The 21755-nt window shown below is 32.1% G+C and overlaps 1 protein-coding gene across 5 annotated transcripts in view; it reads left to right on the forward strand.

Annotated features, from left to right (window-relative positions):
* CACNA2D1 (calcium voltage-gated channel auxiliary subunit alpha2delta 1) overlaps positions 1 to 21755 on the forward strand; it is a 656564-nt gene that overhangs the window by 500989 nt on the left and 133820 nt on the right. For all 5 annotated transcript variants that reach the window (XM_031938658.1, XM_031938660.1, XM_031938659.1 and 2 more), the window contains exon 7: positions 8724 to 8855. In XM_031938658.1, the coding sequence (XP_031794518.1) occupies positions 8724 to 8855 (132 nt within the window). The remainder of the gene's footprint in view (positions 1 to 8723; positions 8856 to 21755) is intronic.

Consider the following 21755-nt stretch of genomic DNA (forward strand, 5'->3'; position numbering starts at 1 on the left):
GACCCCTATGAATGGCATATGGTTGTGATGGAATTGTATTGTTCTATAAGAAATGATGAGCTTGATGATTTTAGAACAAATTGGAAAAACTTGCAAAAAATAAAGGTGAAACAAGAAGAGCCAAGAGAACATTGTATACAGTAACAACAGTATTATTTTTTAAAACAACTTTGAACAAATAAGCATTTTAACTAGTATAAGTACTCAAATTAATTATAAAGGACGTATGAAGAAAAACAATTTCTGCGTCTAGAGAAAGAACTGATAAATCAATGTATATATAAAATAATTTTACACACATGACCTTATTTGTGTCTAATAACTATCCATCTTGTGAGGTAGAGAAAAAATTGATATGTATTTTTAAAATTTTTTTGAAAGGAATAGAAAGTTGGGAATAATAGGTTTTCAATTTCATATACAATCATTTTTTCTAGGGTACTATGTTATAGAAATGCTTGTTTTATTCCATAAATTAAAAGTAAAATTAAAAAATACAACAAAGAAATGAATTCTACTTTCAAGAAATTTATATCTCCTTAAAAATTCAACTTGAATAAAATGATAGTTAGAAGTGGCATTTAACTGTTGCTTATAGCTAATGATATTGCAGTAAGAGAGCAGAAATTCCTTGATCTAAATTAGAGGCATTTCGACTAAGATCTTTAGATCTTCAAGGGGCCCATGGAGAGATTTCTAAAAATTTGGTGTTACACACACACACACACGCACACACACGCACACACACACAATTTTAGCATAACTGGTTTCCTTTGTAATGTTATGTATTTAATTTAATATATTTAAACATTTTTATTCTCAGATGGATCCATAGGTTTCACCAGGTGTCTATGACATATAAGAAGGTTAAGAACTCCTGCTCTGGATCATAGGATTAACTGTCTAGTCAAATCTCTCTTTTTTAGAAATGACAAATCTGAGTTCTATAGAGATTAGGTAACTTGCTAAGTTAGACAGGTAATACATGACAGAATCACTTTTTGAAGCAAGATCCTGACTCCAAATGCAGAAGCACTTTTTAATGTACCAAAATGTTTACAAAGCAAATGGTATTTACAAATGTCAGGATCATAGAACAAGTAATGAACACATGTAAGTAATTTTGAAATCCTGAGTTGTTAAACAAATCATATAATAAATCTTGAGCAATATTCTTTGTATCTGTGTATAGATATAGATATAGAGACATACATATATACAAATATGTATATGGGTTTATATATCTATATACATATATCAATACACATGTGTATATGTGTGTGTTACAGATACACACACACACACACACACACACACACATACCTGTCTATGATCAAGTCATTTTTTTCAATTATGTCTGATTCTCTGTGACCTCATTTGGGATTTTCTTGGCAAAGATGGTGGAGTGTTTGCCATTTCCTTTTCTAGCCCATTTTACAGATGAAGAATTGAGGCAAACAGATTTGGGTGACTTAACCCAGATTCACACAATTAGTAAGTATCTGAGGCCAGATTTGAAATCAGGAAGATGAATTTTCCTGCCTCCAGGTCTATCCCTATCCACTGTGACACCTAATTCTCTATGTGTATGTATATAGGTGTAGTGTAGGTATACATATATATATATATATATATATATATATATATTTATTTATTTATATATATATGTTTTTCAAGCTCTTGAGGAAAATGAACTAATCTACAATCAAATTGCAGTAATTAGGAAAACTGAAGGAAGTATGGGTATATGTATATGTGTGTAAAGGTGATATTAATATGTCTCTAAAAAATGTGTGTTGTGTGTGTAGCCATCTTGTCTCCTTCTTGTAAGGACCATGTCTAATGCTTATTTAATTCTGCTCCCCTGATCAGAACCTAGAAAAGTTCTAGATATTAAACCATCACTCAGAAATACTTCCTTATTAATTTGGCCAAGAATCAGAATAGCAACTATACACTCTTTGTTAATAAAGACAAAAGAATCATACTTTGATGTTATCCCACTTCTCATGAAGCTGATTTTATGTCTGACTGGAGTGAGAGCACTTCACTAAAGCGCAGAAGATCTGCCTATTTTCATAAATGCTTACCTACACCCTTTCTTGTACAAGGAGAAAATGCCCAGAACATTATGCCCATGGTGGTGGTGGGATGTGTGTGGGGAGAGGGTGTGTGTGTGTGTGTATGTGTGTGTGTGTGTACATGGAGGTGGCTAGACTGAGGAAATAGCCTCTCATTTTAGGTATCTTGAAGCAGGCAGCAGAAAGAATACTTGATTTGGGTGAGAATGTCTGAATTCAGAATCCAACTCTTATATGAAACCCACTCATTTGCTATTTGACAAATCAGTTCAATCCTATAGTCCTGAATATTTAGAACTACATAGCCATTGATCCAGAGCTATAAGGAACCTGAGATCCTCATCTCAGCTTCAACTTTGTCATTTTTCTTCTTCTTGTCCTTGTCCATTCATTTCAGTCACATCTGAGAAAACTGAGATTCTAGAAGTTTGAGGTTTGAGCAAAGTTAAAAAAAAGTAGCAAATGTTCAAACTGTATGTGAATACACACTAGCCAATTCTGAAGCTCTTTCTGCAGCAACTTAAGTGCCAGAGTGGATAGAGCCCTAGACCTGGAGCCAAGAACCACTAAGTTCAAATTTTGCCTCTGATACTAATTCTGGACCCTGAGACAAATCACTTAATCTCTATTTACCTCAATTACCTTATTTGCAAAATGAAGATAATAATAGCACCTATTTCTGGGGATTATTGGGAGGATAAAATTGTACAACTTCCAAAATATTTTGCAAATCTTAAAACATTATATAAAATGCTAGCTTTTACTACTGTACACATCCAAATCCTGAAGTTCATTTTGTCATAGGTAGTCTTTCTATCTTTCTTTACTCAAAAATAAAATTTGGGGGTACATTATTGAGGTGAATATTGGTTCTATATTTTATGTACTTTCCCCAAAAATTCTGTGGTGAAGAAGAGTCTCATATTTCAGCTATTCTAAAATATGACAGCTAGTTATTGCATCAGTATCTGTATAGATAGATAATCCTCTTTATTTGTAAACCTTGTAAAGGAAGCCTTTGTATGCCTTGTTCATATGCATATTCAACATAACACATTCGACATGCTAGGCATTTCATGTTTGTGGAATTGAATTTGTCTTAAATGGAATATTTCAGTTAAGTGAGCTAAGGAGAGAGAAATGCATTCATTTCAGCTCAGTAATATGTGTATACAAAATGTAAAGTGGATATGAATAGTCAAAAATGTTTTGCTGGAACTTTGAATAGTTAGTTGCAAAATATATAATTTGCAAAGGAGGTACTTATCATTATTGGTAAAGGAATATTTCCATCAAGAGATCCATACATAAGTTGAAATCACCTGTCCAGACCAAACCTACTTGTAAAACATTATGCAAGGCTGTAGGAATGCAAAAATTTGAGGTCTTGTCCTCAGTTTGTAGTCTAATTGGTGATGCAGGCTATAAAGGCTTATGATATAGAAGGAAGAGTAAACTGAAGATTTAAAATGAAATTTGTTTTCAATACAGTGATGAGCTCATTGCTTTAATGATTTATTGTAATATGTAATCTACATACAACCTAAGGAAAATCTGAGGTCTTAACACTAATTTCATGAATCTTTTAAAATCTTTTTTTCTGAATGGTGACATTAACTCATGAATATGAATGATATGAACTCTAGCCTTACTTTTGAGGGAGTTTAATTAGTTGAATGTGTGAGCTTGAGCAATATTTAATATTTCTGAGGAAATAAGTTGATCAAATTTCTTCAAGTTCTATTAATTAAAATTATATCTAAAGAGAAAAATGCATATTTAGGAAAATCACTTAAAGACCATTTTATCTATCTAAGCAAAAGCCAAAATCTAGTTGTATAAAAGACAAAACAATTAGGGAAAAATTCTAAAAGAATCATACAATTCAAGTGAAAGATCAGTGATTATTATTTTCAATAATAATATCATTATTATTATTTCTATTTCATTACTGAATGAGAATTGAACCCAACAGTAGTTCTGAAGTTCCTTAGTTCTAAGATTTTTTATAGCTCTAAACCCTACAGTAAAGGGTTCCAGTATATATCAGAGGCAAACTATCTTGCCAACTATCAGGCTAGTCTGCTTTTTACTTTTTTTCCCTTTTGCCCTTCATCATCTTTCTTCTCTTAAGTACATAGTTTTTTTTTTTGTTTTTGTTTTTGTTTTTTGGAGTTTTGAAAGGATGTATATGTTCAGAATCTTTGATTTCAATAGCATAAGGAACTCCCTCTTCTAATATGCCAGCAACTCCTCTGTTAGTTAAAATATATATATTTAAAATTCAATTGATTGGACTAGGTGATTTTTAAATTCTATAAACAAACAAAACTCCCACAAACAATAAAAACAGTGTATCCTTTGTCATATATCATGACATTGAAGTAGAAAAGAAAATGAGTATCTATACAAAAGTCCATTGCCTAAGTTTCCTCAAATTATTTTTCAAAAGCAAGAACAGTACAGTTTTAAAAATTGTGCTGGACAAGGCTTCAATCATATAAAAGAAGCAAAAATAGTAAATAAAAACATAATTATATAGAAAGATTATAGAACAATGCTCAAAAGAGCTGTTAACTAATTTTCCTTCAAGAAAACTCATAATATGAAAGTAAAATCTATGTTATATGGTACTTTGCCACAAAGTTATAATTTAAAAAAAGGAATTTATAATTTACCTTGAGATAAGTCTTAAGTCTAGTACCAGTAAAGCTAAGTGTGTATCTATCTATTTATCATTCTGTTATGGATACTACCTATATCCAAGAATTTCTGAATCACAAAATAACGGATTTCTTATCCATGAAACTATGTTCTCTCTCTCTCTCTCTCTCTCTCTCTCTCTCTCTCTCTCTCTCTCTCTCTCTCTCTTTCTCTCTCTCTCTCTCTCTCTCTCTCTCTCTCTCTCTCACACACACACACACACACATTGCATGTGTATATGAATATAGACACACCTATATATGTATTTGTGTATTTATAGACAGGTATAGCTATATCCCCTTTTAACTATCTTTTTCTATCTATCTATCCATTGACCTATAATTTCACTAGTATTGGAAACTCCCAGTGTAGAACCAATTTTTTCCAGATCAAACATTCACTCACCTATACACTATGAATTATAGATTTATTATCTGCCATCAGTATAGGCAACTCATCAGTCATAGAAAATTCCTCTAATATTCTGAGTATATCTTGATAAGTTCTGAGGCACTGAGAAGTGCCTTGCCTTGGGTTACAGATGAAATTTGAATCCAGATTTTCCTCACTCCCAAAATAGCATTTTATCCATCCTGGGTTTTTTTGCACAAATCATATTTGCCATTTTTGAACACGTATTTTGGTATCCCTCCAAAAAAAAAAGATAATTAGATTTTAATTTAAAGAGACAGAGAAAATATTTGAACATATTTTATTTGGGTAATTTAACTGAATCTCAATTATGCTGGGATACCCTCAATATGAATTAATGTTTAGATATTTCAAGCTCAAGGAAAAGTTGTTATAATACATTTTTTCATGGAATTATCATGATAATCATTTTTACCAAAGCTGCTTCTTTATAATTATCTATTAGAGTTGATTCGATACAAATTAGGTGCTATATATACATGGCATTACATATGTTAGGAATAGTATTGCTATCTTTCTAATTTTTTTTTATATTTTTGTTTGTATGTACATATATGAAAATAGAAAGTAACTACATTATATAACATTTGGGGAGTACAACATTAAAATGAAATTCAAATAACACATGTCTTGTTAAAGCTAAATAAATATGTTTGTACCCTTTGATTTGCTAAAATATAAATACTATCATATTACTCTAAAAGATATTTTAAAAATAGTATATTACCTACAGATACTCACTATTTTTCTGTTTTACAACTTTTTTGTTCCTTATAACAGTGCTGAAAATTAGGTGCCATTATCCCCATTTTACAAATGAGGAAATAGAGGTTAAGTAATTTAACCAACCTCACAAAGATAGTAAATGTTTGAGGCTGGATTTCAACTCTGGCCTTCCTAACTGTAGGTTCAATGATACTCTTATCCACTAAGTCACCTAGCTACCTATGAAAAAAGATAATTGTTATAGCTTTTAAAATACATTTATAGCTCTCAAATTAAAAATTAATTCAGTAAAGAAAAATCTTAACTGAAATATGTTTTTCCTACTTTTCATTGACTGTGAAAAATATAAAATTAGTTGTCAGTCTCTGAGAGAGGCACAGATATAATGGAAAAGGCATTAGCTTATTTTGTTTAACCTGATTTATTCATTTGTTTGTTTATTTTCATTATAGTGGAAGGTTTTATTGGGATAGGGAATACTGATAAACTGTATCACTGTGGGGGGGGGGGAACATAAATAATAATCTAAAAATGAAAAAGTACGTTTGACTAGGAGTTAGAATACTTGAGTAAAAGTTACAGCTCTACAATTGGAAGCTTCATGTGTGAGCCAGAATGAGTCAATTAAACTTTCCTAACTCCTTTTTTTTTTTCTCAGCTACTCTAATATTGGAATAACATTGGGACTAGTTATATATCACAAGGTTGTTTTGAGGAAAGCACTTTGAAAACTGTAAAATAGATTTAAGTGTAAAAATATGAGCTATTATGACAGGCATACATACATACATGTTTATATGATGAGGTATCTGTGAGCAGCAGAGTATCTCATTGTATATAAAATGAAGTTAAAAGAAACAGTCAGGAAGGAAATTTTATTTTCATGGTTCACCATGATTAGAGTGAGTTAATTTTTAGGAAAAACATTTTGAAAATACTGTAATAAAGATGTTTGCTAGTTTGTTAGTTTTTTTTTATTACAAATTAATTGTAATAGCAAATTATGAATGAAAGCATATTTCAGAATTTAGATTTTTTTTCTATTGCATATTTCCATCCTGGTCTATTTTTGATTCAAGGAGCTAAGCTCACAGCTTACCTAACCATTAAAAAAGTAGCTGCTATGCTATTAAAAAAAAAAAAAAAGACAAAGGGGAACTACAGCAGCTCAACTAACAAATAAAACCTTACCATGTTCACATTAATTGAATGCCAGCTGCTACCTAGGGTGAATTGAGAGACTTGGGGAAATTAAGCAGATATTCAGGACAGATTGGGGGATAATGAAGTTTATCTATATCATAAATAAACTCCATTGTTTGTTCAGTTGAATAGTACTGTAACATTCATAAATGTTTAAAGAAAAGCTTGGTCGCTCCCCTTTTGTATGCTATGTTGCATATTAATGTAAATGCCCACAAATAAGAAGTATCCATTCAGGTCATCTCCGTGAATATGAATTTCTATATAACTGGTCACTTAGTGTTTTTCAGATCATGCTTACGAATATGAATTTTCTACTACCTCCAAAGCACTGTGGAACTGACCCAACTCATGAATATTAACATGCACACAACTGATCTCTTTGCAAGCAATTGCATCCATAAAGATGAAAATCTTGTTATCCTGTAATAATGAGCCCTGTTTTAGGATGCTAGTCCCAACCCTGTTTTACAATTCTCACGTATTTAGTTCAATGTTTTCTTTTATTCCAGTAGCATTTAAATGTCAGTGTTTAGAACCTTTCTTAAAACACTTCCCTACTTCTGCCAATAATAAAAACTTACACATATATGTTTTAAACTTTAATCCCATTTATGCTCTTTCTCTCAGTCTAGTGTAAGACAGAACTCTATTGCTCACCGAATCATCTGTCTTTATGCTTAGAATGGAGTTACTATCCAGTCCTTAAAATAATTTCTCTATTTTAGAGATGCCTAATCTGATCATTTCTTTTCAGATCATGAACATCAGTCACTTAATTTTATTATCTTGACATGTACAATAAATTAAAGAGAAATATTGCAACTGTGTTATTCATCGTAATCCCTTTTAGTGCAGATTTGGCCAATTTAAAGGTAGTTTTTAACTACGTTCATAAGTCTACATCTACAGATGACAAATGCTTAGAAAGTATACTATATTTTTTTTCCCAAAAGTATTTTTCTACTTTCAAACTGTTAGTCAATTTTGAATTTTAAGGGTGAGGTAAAGGTAATGTTCTGGGAAAAAAATAAATAATGTGCTTTATTTGTCTGAAGAAGTGGTAAAGGTCAACTACAAATAGGGTTTCTGCTTTGAATCATATTTTCAGCAATGCTAAAAGATTTACAATGAAGTAGCCACACATCTTCAGCAAATCTCATTCTTATCAGGCCCCAATGTCCCAGTGTTCAACAAAACTGCGTAGACACAATCACACAACCTATGTCTATTGATGATTATCAGGAAGCACCTAGACGACTGTCTGGATTTTTTCACTTTGTATCCAGAGTTTTATGTAAATAAAACATATACATATATATGTGTGTGTCTATATGCATGCATGTACAGATATACATAGATATGTATATATTGTTTGTGTTTGTATATGCTCACACATACATATAAATAAATATATGTATATATATATGGAACTTAAAAACACATATACACTTCCACACATACATAATTACATATATATGGATTTTTTAAAAGACAGTAGGTAAAATTGTTCAGTAATTTGACCCCCCCAAAAAAACCTTAATTCAAATTTTTTTTTCTTCTTTGACTCTTTTACAGCAACAATTGTGTTGAATGAACTCAACTGGACAAGTGCCTTAGATGAAATTTTCAAAAAAAATCGAGATGAAGACCCTACCCTGTTGTGGCAGGTGTTTGGCAGTGCCACAGGCCTCGCTAGATATTATCCAGGTAAATTAATTCTCTTAAATGATGGCATATTTCACCAATCTAGTTCAACTTAGACCTCTGATTTCTCTGGGTAGGGATTATTTTACTCCCCAACTTCTGTTGAAAAAAAGATTGTTAATAGACTTTTAAAAATAGGTTTCCTTTATATGAATAGTTCTGTGAAATCTTTTTAGACCTGAACAGTTTAGTGACATTATCTATTTTAGGTGACATAGATATGCCATAGTATATAGGTAGGTGAGATGTAGAAAGATGAGAGCCTGTTGTAAAAGTAAGCCTAGAGTGTGACAAAACCATTTGGTAACAAAAACAGACCAAGTGTCTGAATATGACCATGTATGAAAAATGGGGAAGAAAATAGAATTTGACCAGTAGGCTTTTCACAGAAATAATGTGTGATATTGGCAAGAGAGTGGGCCTTAGAGCAGGGGTGGAGAACATCTGGCCCACGGACTGTATAAGGCCCACAAAATTGTTTGCTAAGGCAACCCACAGATGATGATGAACTGAAAGCAAGGTACCACAACTTACCACTGTTTAAGTTCTACACATTGACAATTTTGCATGGTCCACAAGTAATGTTATAAATACCCAAATGGTCCTTGGCAAAAAAAAAAAAAAAAAAAAAAGAAGAAGAAGAAAGAAAGAAAGAGAGAGAGAGAGAAGAGAAGAGAGAAAAGAAAAGAAAAGAAAAGAAAAGAAAAGAAAAAGGGTTCCCCATCTCTGTCTTAGGATCAGGAAAACCCAAGTGCTGCTTCTGATACATCACTGGCTATGACATTGGATAAATCACTTAATCTCTCAATAACCTAGGTAACTCCCTTATCAAAAGAAATTAGGGAATCTTGCTTCTGCATTAGCATTGAAGGAGTTCCCTCAACATAAGCTCCCTACACTGATAAAATGATGTTTGCTCTTTAAAAAAAAAAAAAAATCAAGAGGGGAAGAAAAGAAAAAAAAAGTCTAGGAACATCTTAAAATTTACATTTGGTGCAGTTAGGTGGCACAGTGGATAGAGCATCAGCCCTGAAGTCAGGAGGACCTAAGTTCAAATCTGGTCTCAGACACGTAACACTTTCTAGCTGTGTGAGCCTAGGCAAGTCACTTAACCCCAATTACCTCAGCAAAAATAAAAAATAAAATAAAATAAAATTGATATTTAAGGGAGACTTCCACACCTTATCCAACATTCCTCATGTAGGTTAAGTCTATGTGATAGGTATAGATAGATAGATAGAAAGAAATAGAAATATAGATAAACAGACAGACTATAGGTAATCCTATTGTCAAAAGAACATGCTTCTCCTACTAGCTAATTCTGATTGTGAAGCTTGTCTAGTGTGATTTACTTGGGGGACACAGGGCTAAACTCAGGAATAGGCAGCAGCTGCCCTTTCATATTAGGAGTATAGACGATCAGCTCCAAACTATTACTTGTTCTGAAGCATTACCTGAAATTTTATTTTTAAAGATTATCTTTCAGTCTTGAAAGCTTTTGGATGTTTGTTAATATTAAATGCAGATCATTTCGATAGAAATCAATACCTAATCAGAATTTACCTTATTGGATTTATTTCTAATGTGTAGTTAAAAGCAAGGTCCTGATGGAATGCAATAATTAGCTGAATTTTGAGTAAAGAAACAACAACAATGGGCATTTGAAAGCAGAGATTGTAGAGCACCAAAAGAAATAACATATCTAAACATATGAGAGTCTCAATTTTACTTACTTTCATAAGTAAATGCAAAACATACAGACCAATATTTGTTTTACAGTATGATTATTATGGAAATGTTTTGCATGACTACATATGTATAATCCATATAAAATTGTTTGCCATCTCAGTGAAGAGAATAGGCAGGAAAGAAGAAAGAGTTTGGAATTCACAGTTTTAAAAACTGTATGTTAAAATTTGTTTTTAGATATTACTAAGGAAGAATAAAATGCTTTAAAAAACCAGACCAGTTTTTTTTGTAATTTTCCTTGTCCCTAAGCCATTTCATGAGAGTGACATTAAGTGTTCTATGTCAGAAGGGTCTCAGGCTAATCACAGAGCTAGCTAAAGGATGAAAGTTTAGCTAAAAACAAATGGAGAATTTATGAACCATCCTCCATGACAGGAACAGTGATGTAGGGATTAGAGCCTTGGAGTTGGAGTCAGAGTCATGAAATACCTGTGTGATTTTGGGCAAGTTACTTATCTGAACCTCAGTTTCTTCACAGTGAAATGAAGAAGATGGACTAGATAGCCCCTAGAATTTCCTCTAATTCTAAATTTATGATCCTGCCTCTTATATTAGCAGCCCTGGAAGTAGAAGTAAGATCTACAGTAGCTATGGGATAGCAATATCACATCCTATGAAAACTAGACACTGGTTTGTGAGTTAGTGGTGTAGAGCATTGGTGTTGAATAAGGGTGCCTTTCTTGTCAGACCATGTGGCATCAGACAAAACAATTAATTTTAAATATATAAAATATTATAAAATACAGACAAAAATTGTTCTAAATAATTTTTAAGTTTTCAAAGATAGTCAAACTGTATGGATGATATGCCTGATATGTATGCCTGAATATTAAAATAACATTTCACATAATTGAAAATGGTACATATGGAAGGTTGCTTTGTCTGGCTACATGTTACCACAATAAATATTTCACAATTAAATAACATTTTGAGTATCAAGATTTTTTTTCCCTTAAAGTAAGTCTTTCAGAACCAATAGAAAGTAAATTAATTGAAAGCAAAGAATGTTTCATTTTTGTATTTTTATCCCCCAAGCCAAGCATGGAGACCACTAACACATAATGGATAGGGGGCAATTAGATACCAGGCCTGGAGTCAGGCCTGGGTTCAAATCAATCTCAGACACTTGTTAGTTGTGTGAACCTGGGCAAGGCACTTAATTCCTGTTTGCCTCAGTTTCCCCATCTGCAAAATAAACTGGAGAAGGAAATGGCAAACCACTCATATCTTTGCCAAGGACCCACTCCCAAAAGGGATCACAAAGAGTTATATATGATTGAAAATAACTGTACAAAACCATATATAAGGATCTCTACAGGTCAAATATTGACTCATAAAAGTACATATTAGCATTATCTATGTTCTATTGTTTTTTCATTATTTTATTAAATGTTTCCCAATTACATTTCAATTTCATTTGTATTTCCTTTGGGAGTATTGCTGGCCTATCAGATCATTGTGTTTAATACCTCTGTTGAAAAGGAAAGAGAATGATTAGGCTCTAAATCAGAACACCTAAGTTTGAATTCTACGGCTAGCACTTTCTTCCTGTGTGACTTAACAAGTTACGTAAAACCTCTTATGCTCACTTTTTTAACATACAAAAATGAGATCATAAATCTGTCTCCATCAATGACTCAATCTCCTAACATTTAATAAGGCTTTAATTGCAAAGAAGAAGCCATGCTTGGCATTGAGGATAAAAATATAAAAATGAAACATATCCTGCCTTCAATGAATTTACATTCTACTGGCCCTGAAAGGTTTACTTCAAAGGAAAAAAAAAAAATCTTGATCCTCAAAATGTTATTTAATTTTGAAATATTTATTGTGAAGATATGTAGCCAGAAAAAACAACATTCCATATGTACCATTTTTAGTTATGTGAAAGATAGGTTATTTTAATTTAGGTTTGCATATCAGGCATATCATCTATACAGTTTGACTATCTCTGAAAGCTTAAAAATCATTTAGAATAATTTTTGCCTGTATTTTACATCATTTATATATTTAAAATTAAGTGTTTTATCTGATGCCAGCAGACTATATAAGTACTCTGACATTTAAAACTTTAGATTCTTAGCAGCTAAGAGAGTGCCTAGCTAATGGGAGACATTTAATAACATGTTTCTTAAAACTCACTGTGAGGCTACTAGAACAAGGACTACAAGCACCTAAGGGGGAAAAAAAAAAAAACTTGGGCAAGGTCAATTAATGATTAAGCCCCAACCAAAACTAGGGTTTTTTGATTACTTGTCCAATGCATTTGATAACATACAATAATAGTGCATAAGATTCTTGTGATTATGAATACATTTGCTAAAAATAATATTTCTTTAGTTAACAATTTCATCATAATACTTAGAGTGTTTTGGTTTCAGGTAAAAGGAAACCTGAAAAAAAATATGGACAGATATAGTTAGTCCCCTTCTTTGAGTCTTAGGATATATTTTAAAATTAAATATTTTAAATGAAAGTAGAGATGTCATTTTAAAGGGAAAATAAGCAAATTTCATCCACTGCCTACAAATCTTTTCTTCATGAAAAATAATGTTGATTTAGTAAGCTGAAAACACAACTCTTTATTTAATTTTGAAATGAATAATTTGAGTAACCTTAGATCCGGTAGAGAAATAAAAACCTTTTAAATCACATTCACAAGCAATTTCATTGCACTCACATTTTATTAACACATTCTAAATCTTTTTATTCAGAGAACTACTCATACATATCTAATATTCCCACATGGTCTTACATATATATGCTTTTAAACTTTATGCCTTCTCCCACCAGTGCTTCAGGGTTAGGAAATAAATCCCCCCAAAAAGCTTTTACCGAATATAAATCTCACAATAAGAAGGCACAGCAAGTCCAATAGCAATAAAGACAAATATACAAAATAATTTTATTTACTATACCCAACTTTCAAAAAGTAGCCATTATATAGAATGCATGGGTGGCAAATGCCAAATGATGTCATCATTATTTACTATTTTGTGAATATCTAGAATAGGTCAAGAAAAAGTATTTCAGGAATTTTTAATAGTAAAAAAAAAATTTGTTGAGAAATAATAAATACATTACCTGAGTGTCCAATTTAGCAACATGCTATCATATAGATTGTTTTTTATATGCACTCAGGGATTTACTTTTTTCTTAGAGAAATATTATTTAAAAGAAAATTAACAATCTGAAATGCATATGAAGTTGTTTTTATTTGGCACATAGAACTATAGATATCTCTGTACATATAGAGATTAATATATAATTATATATATTTTAGATACCTAGTATACTATATAATATCTATAGATATATAGAATATTTATATATTCATATTTAGTATCTCAGATAGTACAGAAAGAAACAAATTTGGACCCAATGTTGAATAAGTTAAATCACTGTTGGGAAATTTTAACATTCCTCGACTCATCCTAAACATACCATGAAAAACAAAGGCCCATCTTTTCAACGCCAGTATTCTAACAATGTTGCCTAACAGTGAGCAAGACATGGAATACAACATACCCAAAAGACTAAAAATGATTCATTTGGGTATTGAGTATTAAGGTATTTATAGAGATAGAGATAAAGATAGATATATATTGTTACAAGCTTGTGGCCAACTTTGAAATAGGATCAACTGAAGACAAAAGAATCCAACTGCCTAATTTTACAATAGAAGAAATTGAGGGTACTTAAGTGACATGCTCAAGGTCACACAGGTAGTAAACATCCTAGACAGGATTTCAGCTCAAGTCCTTGGATAGAACCAGTATACTTTTGATTATATTACATTGTCTTCTTTTTAGTCTTTAGATATTATTTTACTTTCCCCAGTTTGTGTATAAACAGAGTCACAGAATTATGGACACAGACTTATAGAGTATTTTTTTTTTTTAAAAAAAGCTAGTGACCTTAGAGGTTGATTTAACTCCTCATTGTACAATTCGGGGAAAATGGAGACCTGAGGGTTGAATGAGATTGCTCAGGTAATCAGGGTATGTCCAGGATTGAAATCTAAAATTCTCTGGTTTGAGACTTCTCCAAGAAAAGGTTTTCATATCCCTGAGAAAATAAATGGATTAATAAAGCTTATTTGGGGGAGGGGAGAGGCAGATGTTCCTTTTAAAGTTCTTTTTCCTCCCAAATAATCTCTCTCCTTTTTTTTTAATTGCCTGAGAAAACCATCAAATTTGTTGCTTGTTGCTTGTCTGAATCATTTTTTGAAAAACAAAAACAAAACTCCTTAGCACAAACTATTTAGTTCATCTATTTTTTCTCTTGAAATCTTTATAATTAATAGCATATTAGGGATTTTAATTAGTAATCAGTAGATTATTATAGTGCCATTTTAGAATGCAAATCTCCTTTTTATAATATTTAGCTACCTTTAAAATAACTTATGAGGATACTTTACATAGTCTTTTAAATGACATTCATGAATTATTTCTCTATTTTAAAATAAAGCTATAATGTTTAATTATAATGTCAGAGAAACTGAGCAAGATAGAGATTAGAGAACAATTTGATAGTTTATTAAATGGAGAGATTTACTGGGACCAAATGGATCCCATGGTTTGGTCCCAGGACTGAATGAGACTCAAAGAATTCAGGCCTGAATATCAGATACAAGATTCTTTTATAGGGTTGCAAGACCTATGACATAATGGGGGAGGTATTTGAATGGGGATGACCTAATGGGGGGAGAAACCTAGGATGAGGATGGCATAATGGAGAGAGGTGCTGGAGAGGCTCCTGATATGCTAATGATGTCTAAAATGGATAAAGACCTTTATCCCATTAAACATTAAGAGGAAATAAGTATTGCCTAAGGTCCAAGATATAAGACCTTTATCTTATCAAACATTGAGAGGGAATGGTTATAACCTGAGGTAGAGTAACTAAATAGGACGATTAGGGAAACTGGGTCAGGACATTGAAAGAGAACTGTGGCACAGCATAAGACTCAAAGCATAGGAGATTAGAGTTCAAGTCCTAATGAAAAAAAAAATTCCATATCTCATGTATTGTTTTTTGCTAGAATAAGATATAAAGAATCTGAATATACATTATGCCTAAGGGGAAAAAATACATATCTAAAAAAAAATATATAAATTTTCCTTATGAATAGCCCAAGTGAACCAATAAAGAGAGGGAACTCAAGGCATTCTCTTTGGGATATATCTGATATCATTTTCTAGAGTTAAAATATTAGGAAAAAGTAATGATTTTCATGTTCTAGAAATGTTGCATTTTGTATAAGAATTGAGCCCATTTATCTCTGTCAAGCTAGATATGCTGCTAGTTCTAATCCATTACATACCCTGTTAGACTTCTTTACCAGCCAATCTAAGCAGAATGCCATTATAATTTTCATTCTTTTGAACTTCCATAGCATTTGTTTTTAGATCTTTTTTTTTTATCTTTTGCACTTTATATTCTTTGCATTAGAAACATTTGCATATCTTATCTTCTCTACTGGCTAATGAATAGCATAACAAGTCTGAGTATTATTTGAACTATTTCATAAAATGCCTTATGCTCACAGCTTACATAATATGCTGCGTGTAATAACCACTCAACACATTGTCTTTAAATGAGAAATTTTGACTCTAGATTTTCCCACTTGCTTAGTTACAATTAGCTTAACTAAAGGATCCCCTTAATCAAATCCCAGAAAAAGAACAAATTAAAAACTCACAATTAAATACAAATTAGAAATTCTGAAAATCAAAGGAGAGATTAATAAAATTAAAAGTAAACAAAACCAAAAAATACTAAGAGTTGATACTATGAAAACAATCAAGAAAATAGATAAACCTTTGATTAATTTATTTATCAAAAAAAGGAAAAAATTACTAGCATCAAAAATTAAAAGAATGAACTTACCACCAACGAAGCAGAAATTAAAGCAATAATTAGGAGCTATTTTGCCCAACTGTATACCAACAAATATGACAATCCAGTTGAAATGGATGAATATTTAGAAAAAATATAAACCGCCCAGAATAACAGAAGAGGGAATAAATTATTTAGATAACCCCATTTAGAATAAAGAAATCGAACACCTTATCAATAAATGCCTTATGAGAAAGTCTCCTGGGTCAGATGGATTTACAAGTGAATTCTATCAAACTTTTTTTTTTTTAATTTAATAGCCTTTTATTTACAGGATATATACATGGGTAACTTTACAGCATTAACAATTGCCAAACCTCTTGTTCCAATTTTTCACCTCTTACCCCCACCCTCCCTAAATGGCAGGATGACCAGTAGATGTTAAATATATTAAAATATAACTTAGATACATAATAAGTATACATGACAAAACATTATTTTGCTGTACAAAAGAATCAGACTCTGAATTATTGTACAATTAGCTTGTGAAGGAAATCAAAATGCAGGTGTGCATAAATATAGGGATTGGGAATTCAATGTAATGGTTTTAGTCATCTCCCAGAGTTCTTTTCTGGGTATAGCTAGTTCAGTTCATTACTGCTCCATTAGAAATGATTTGGTTGATCTCGTTGCTGAGGATGGCCTGATCCATCAGAACTGGTCATCATCTAGTATTGTTGTTGAAGTATATAATGATCTCCTGGTCCTGCTCATTTCACTCAGCATCAGTTCGTGTAAGTCTCTCAGGCCTTTCTGAAATCATCCTGTTGGTCATTTCTTACAGAACAGTAATATTCCATAATTTTCATATACCACAATTTATTCAGCCATTCTCCAATTGATGGACATCCATTCAGTTTCCAGTTTCTAGCCACTACAAAAGGGCTGCCACAAACATTCGTGCACATACAGGTCCCTTTCCTTCTTTATAATCTCTTTGGGATATAATCCAGTAGTAACACTGCTGGATCAAAGGGTATGCACAGTTTGATAACTTTTGAGCATATCCAAGCTACTCTCCAAAATGGTTGGATCGTCACAACTCCACCAACAATGAATCAATGTCCCAGTTTTCCCACATCCCTCCAACAATCATCATTATTTTTTCCTGTCATCTTAGCCAATCTGACAGGTGTGTAGTGGTATCTTAGAGTTGTCTTAATTTGCATTTCTCTGATTAATAATGACTTGGAGCATCTTTTCATATGACTAGAAATAGTTTCAATTTCTTCATCTGAGAATTGTCTGTTCATATCCTTTGACCATTTTTCAATTGGAGAATGGCTTGATTTTTATAAATTAGAGTTAATTCTCTATATATTTTGGAAATGAGGCCTTTATCAGAACCTTTGACTGTAAAAATATTTTCCCAGTTTATTGCTTCCCTTCTAATCTTGTCTGCATTAGTTTTGTTTGTACAAAAACTTTTCAGTTTGGTATAATCGAAATTTTCTATTTTGTGATCAGTAATGATCTCTAGTTCTGCTTTGGTCATAAAGACCTTCCCCTTCCACAGGTCTGAGAGGTAAACTATCCTATGTTCCTCTAATTTATTAATAATTTCATTCTTTATGCCTAGGTCATGAACCCATTTTGACCTTATCTTGGTGTACTGCGTTAAGTATGGATCAATGCCTAGTTTCTGCCATATTAGTTTCCAATTTTCCCAGCAATTTTTATCAAACAGTAAGTTCTTATCCCAAAAGCTGGGATCTATCAAACATTTAAAGAACAATTAATTCCAATATGTAAACTATCAGGAAAAACAGGGAAAGGAGTCTTGCCAAATTCCTTTAATGAAACAAATACAGTGCTAATACCTAAACCAGGAAGAGAAAGAAAATTATAATCCAAAATCCCTAATGAATATCGATGCAAATTTTTAAAATAAAATATTAGCTAAGAGATTACAATTTATCAGCCGAATAATACATTATGACCAAGTGAGATTTATACCAGGAATGCATTGGCTGGTTCAGTATAAAGAAAACTATTAACATAATTGACTATGTCAATAACAAAACTAATAGAAATCATATGACAATTTCAATAGATGCAAAAAAAGCTTTAGACTAAATACAGCATTTATTCCTATTTTTAAAAAAATACCAGAGAGCAAACACCAACCCTGAAGAGTCAGGAGGACCTGAGTTTGAATCTTACCTCAGAAACTTAACGCTTCCTGACTGTGTGACCCTAGGCAAGTCACTTAATCCCAATTGCCTCAGTCAAAAAAAAAGCAAAAAAAAACAGAGAGCATAGGAATAAATGATGTTTTCATTAAAATGATAAGCAGCATCTATCTAAAACCGTCAGCAAGCATTATACATAATGGGGAGAAGCTAGATACATTCCTAATAAGATCAGGGGTGAAACAAGATTGCCCATTATTACTACCGCTAAATATTGCACTAGAAATTTTAGCTTTAGCAATAAGAGTAGAAATAGAAATTGGAATGGGTATTTTTGTAGGAAATAGGAACCGTAGAAGATTTTTCCAACAATGGAATGTTAAAAGTATATTAGACTGATAATTTTATATAGGATAAACTATAATTAAGTGGAGAAATTCAGTTAAAATTTCATTTCAATGATCTTTCAAGTGCCCAAGGCTTTTATCTGCTATTTACAATTCAGTTAAATTAAATATTTATAGGTATTTACTATATTCAAGGTGCTAGAGTATAGAGAAAAAAATGAAAAGCTATATCTATCCTGAAGGAGTTTACAAAATGTTCTCCAAGGGATACAATATGTAAACATCTATGTAAAGGGAAGGTGAAATAGGGAAAGGAGAGAGAGCACTGACAGCTTGGGGGATTCGAAAAAAACTTCCCAAAGAAAGTGATACCAGGGCCAGTCTCAAAGAAAATGAAGAATTTTAAAATAGTGGAAATATAGGGGTGGGGACAATGTCCTTTAGGAAGGAATCACAGCCTAGACGGATACGTAGATGTTGGATATGTAATGCCACATTTTAAAAATAAGAATCCAATTTGACTGGAATATGGAATGCTTGAAGGAAAGTAATGTGAAAAGTGTCCAGAAAATTAAGCTAGAGGTAGATTTTTGAAGAGTGTATTTGCAGAAGCAACAGACAGATAAATATACATATATTTTTGTATGACAGATTGCATCACCAATTTTCTTTGGTGATAATAGTTAGCTAGCCACTTCCTCAGTCCCTGATAGAGCAAATCTGTGGCAACATTTCTGTCTTATATATTATGAGGAACACAGAACTGGCCATATCTCATGGATATTAATTAGCCAACTGTTCCTCCTTCCAACAAACACACCTCTGGGGAGGCACAAAAACCATTTTCATGTGAATGATGGGAAATCTGGACATCCAAAAACACAGTGGCTATTCCCAAAACAAATTAGTTACAAATTTGTTCCCATGGGTCCTTTTTATCCAGCTTAATCAACTCTAAACCCTCTGTACCCCAGCATACTATTTCTTACCTTTACTAATTACTTCATGAATCAAGCTATGAGATAGCTAACATTATTTAGAGTAAGATCTATACCTAGACTGAGGTACTGATACTGGGAGGAGAAAGAAAGAGAAGAATTCAAGAGATATGTCTATAAGGAATAATAACTGATGTGAAGTTTGGGGCTTAGGAAAAGGAGAAATCAAGGTGAAGAAGTTGAAGCAACAGTGCAAGAATGATAGTATATTGACTTTGAAAGAAATAAGAAAGCCAAAACAGGAAACATTTGTGTTCGAAGTGATGGACTTCATATTTTACTTTTTATGTTTTAGGTGATGGTAAGGTTGCGATGATGAACAAATTTATTTGTTTTTATTTTTTATTTATTTTTGCTGAGGCAATTGGGGTTAAGTGACTTGCCCAAGGCCACACAGCCAGGAAATGTTTAGTGTCTCATGTCAGATTTGAACTTAGGTCCTCTTGATTTCAGGGCTGGTGCTCTATCCACTACACCAACTAGCTGCCCCTGATGAACAAATTTAATTACAAACATTTAAATTTAGAGACTGAATTTTCTTGTCTGGAAATCACCTGAATAAATGAATTCAAGCACATCTAAACTGCTCATTCTTTTTCCATTGCATCTATGTTTAAGGAGTACAACAATGACACAAACTTTTAGCAGCTGATGATATGGAGTTTTTAATAGAATAACATCCCAATTCATTATAATGTGGATATCTAGTGTATCTTCAAGTTATGCAAAAACTAAGATGCTTTTTACTATTATTTCTCACAAGCAGTGATAGTACTGATTCATTAGCAGAGGCATTATTGTGACCAGCTCTGTATAGGAAAAATGCTATTTAAGGAACTTGAAACAAACAAACAAACAAAAATGACTCACTAAACTTCTCTAAAATGAAAGCCCAGTGTTGTAGTGTTTTACTTATTGTTATTGCATAAACTTGAAGTCACTTAACAAATCACTTAACCTTTCAATGGACTGAGCCTCTATCTTAGATTCTAAGTTGGACTCTTAAGTTTTCTCTAATCCCCCAAACTGTCTGTGCTCTCTCTCCTTTCCTTATCTCACCTTCCATTTACATAGATGTTTACATGTTGTATCCCTTAAAGAACATTTTGTAAACTCCTCAAACAAAAGGCGTTTGCATTGATTGAAGAAATTTCTACACAAAATGAAAAACAAGTACAGTCTCTATCTAGGTATTAAAGTTTAGTCTCTCTTAAGATGCTTCCTATATTTACATAGTTGTTTTTTTTTTTTTTATGTTTCCGATGCTTCTAGAAATATATCTATTATTCTCAAAAAGGATTTTTTAACCTCTGAGAATATTTTCTGTTTATGTAATAGCACATGATTATCTCTAAAACATATTAAGCAATGCCACTTCATCAAAAATCACAGTCTCTGTATGTGATTTTATCTGTCCCTGATTTCTACTGAAAAGTCCCTATTACATATTGACCATATAAATAATTAAGTCTCTGTTTGACTTTCTGCCTTTTAGTTTCATAATATTCCACTTAACCCATCTACTTATCTATTTTGTCTGCCCCTCCTGCTGACAGACGGTAACTCTTTTATGTCAAAGAAAATGTTTTATGTGGATTAACTACCATCTGCTGAATTCACAGCAAATCATTTTGTAGTTAAGACTGCTTTATAAATGATACAAGATATAATTGGTAATTATGAAATACATGAGTGTGTTGTTGCTCTTATTTTTTGTCTATAAGGAATTAGAGTGGGGTATTAAAGACAAACTCAGATGAAAATAAAGTTCATTAG

Source organism: Sarcophilus harrisii, chromosome 5 (genome assembly GCF_902635505.1).
Source record: "Sarcophilus harrisii chromosome 5, mSarHar1.11, whole genome shotgun sequence".
NCBI lineage: Eukaryota > Metazoa > Chordata > Mammalia > Dasyuromorphia > Dasyuridae > Sarcophilus > Sarcophilus harrisii.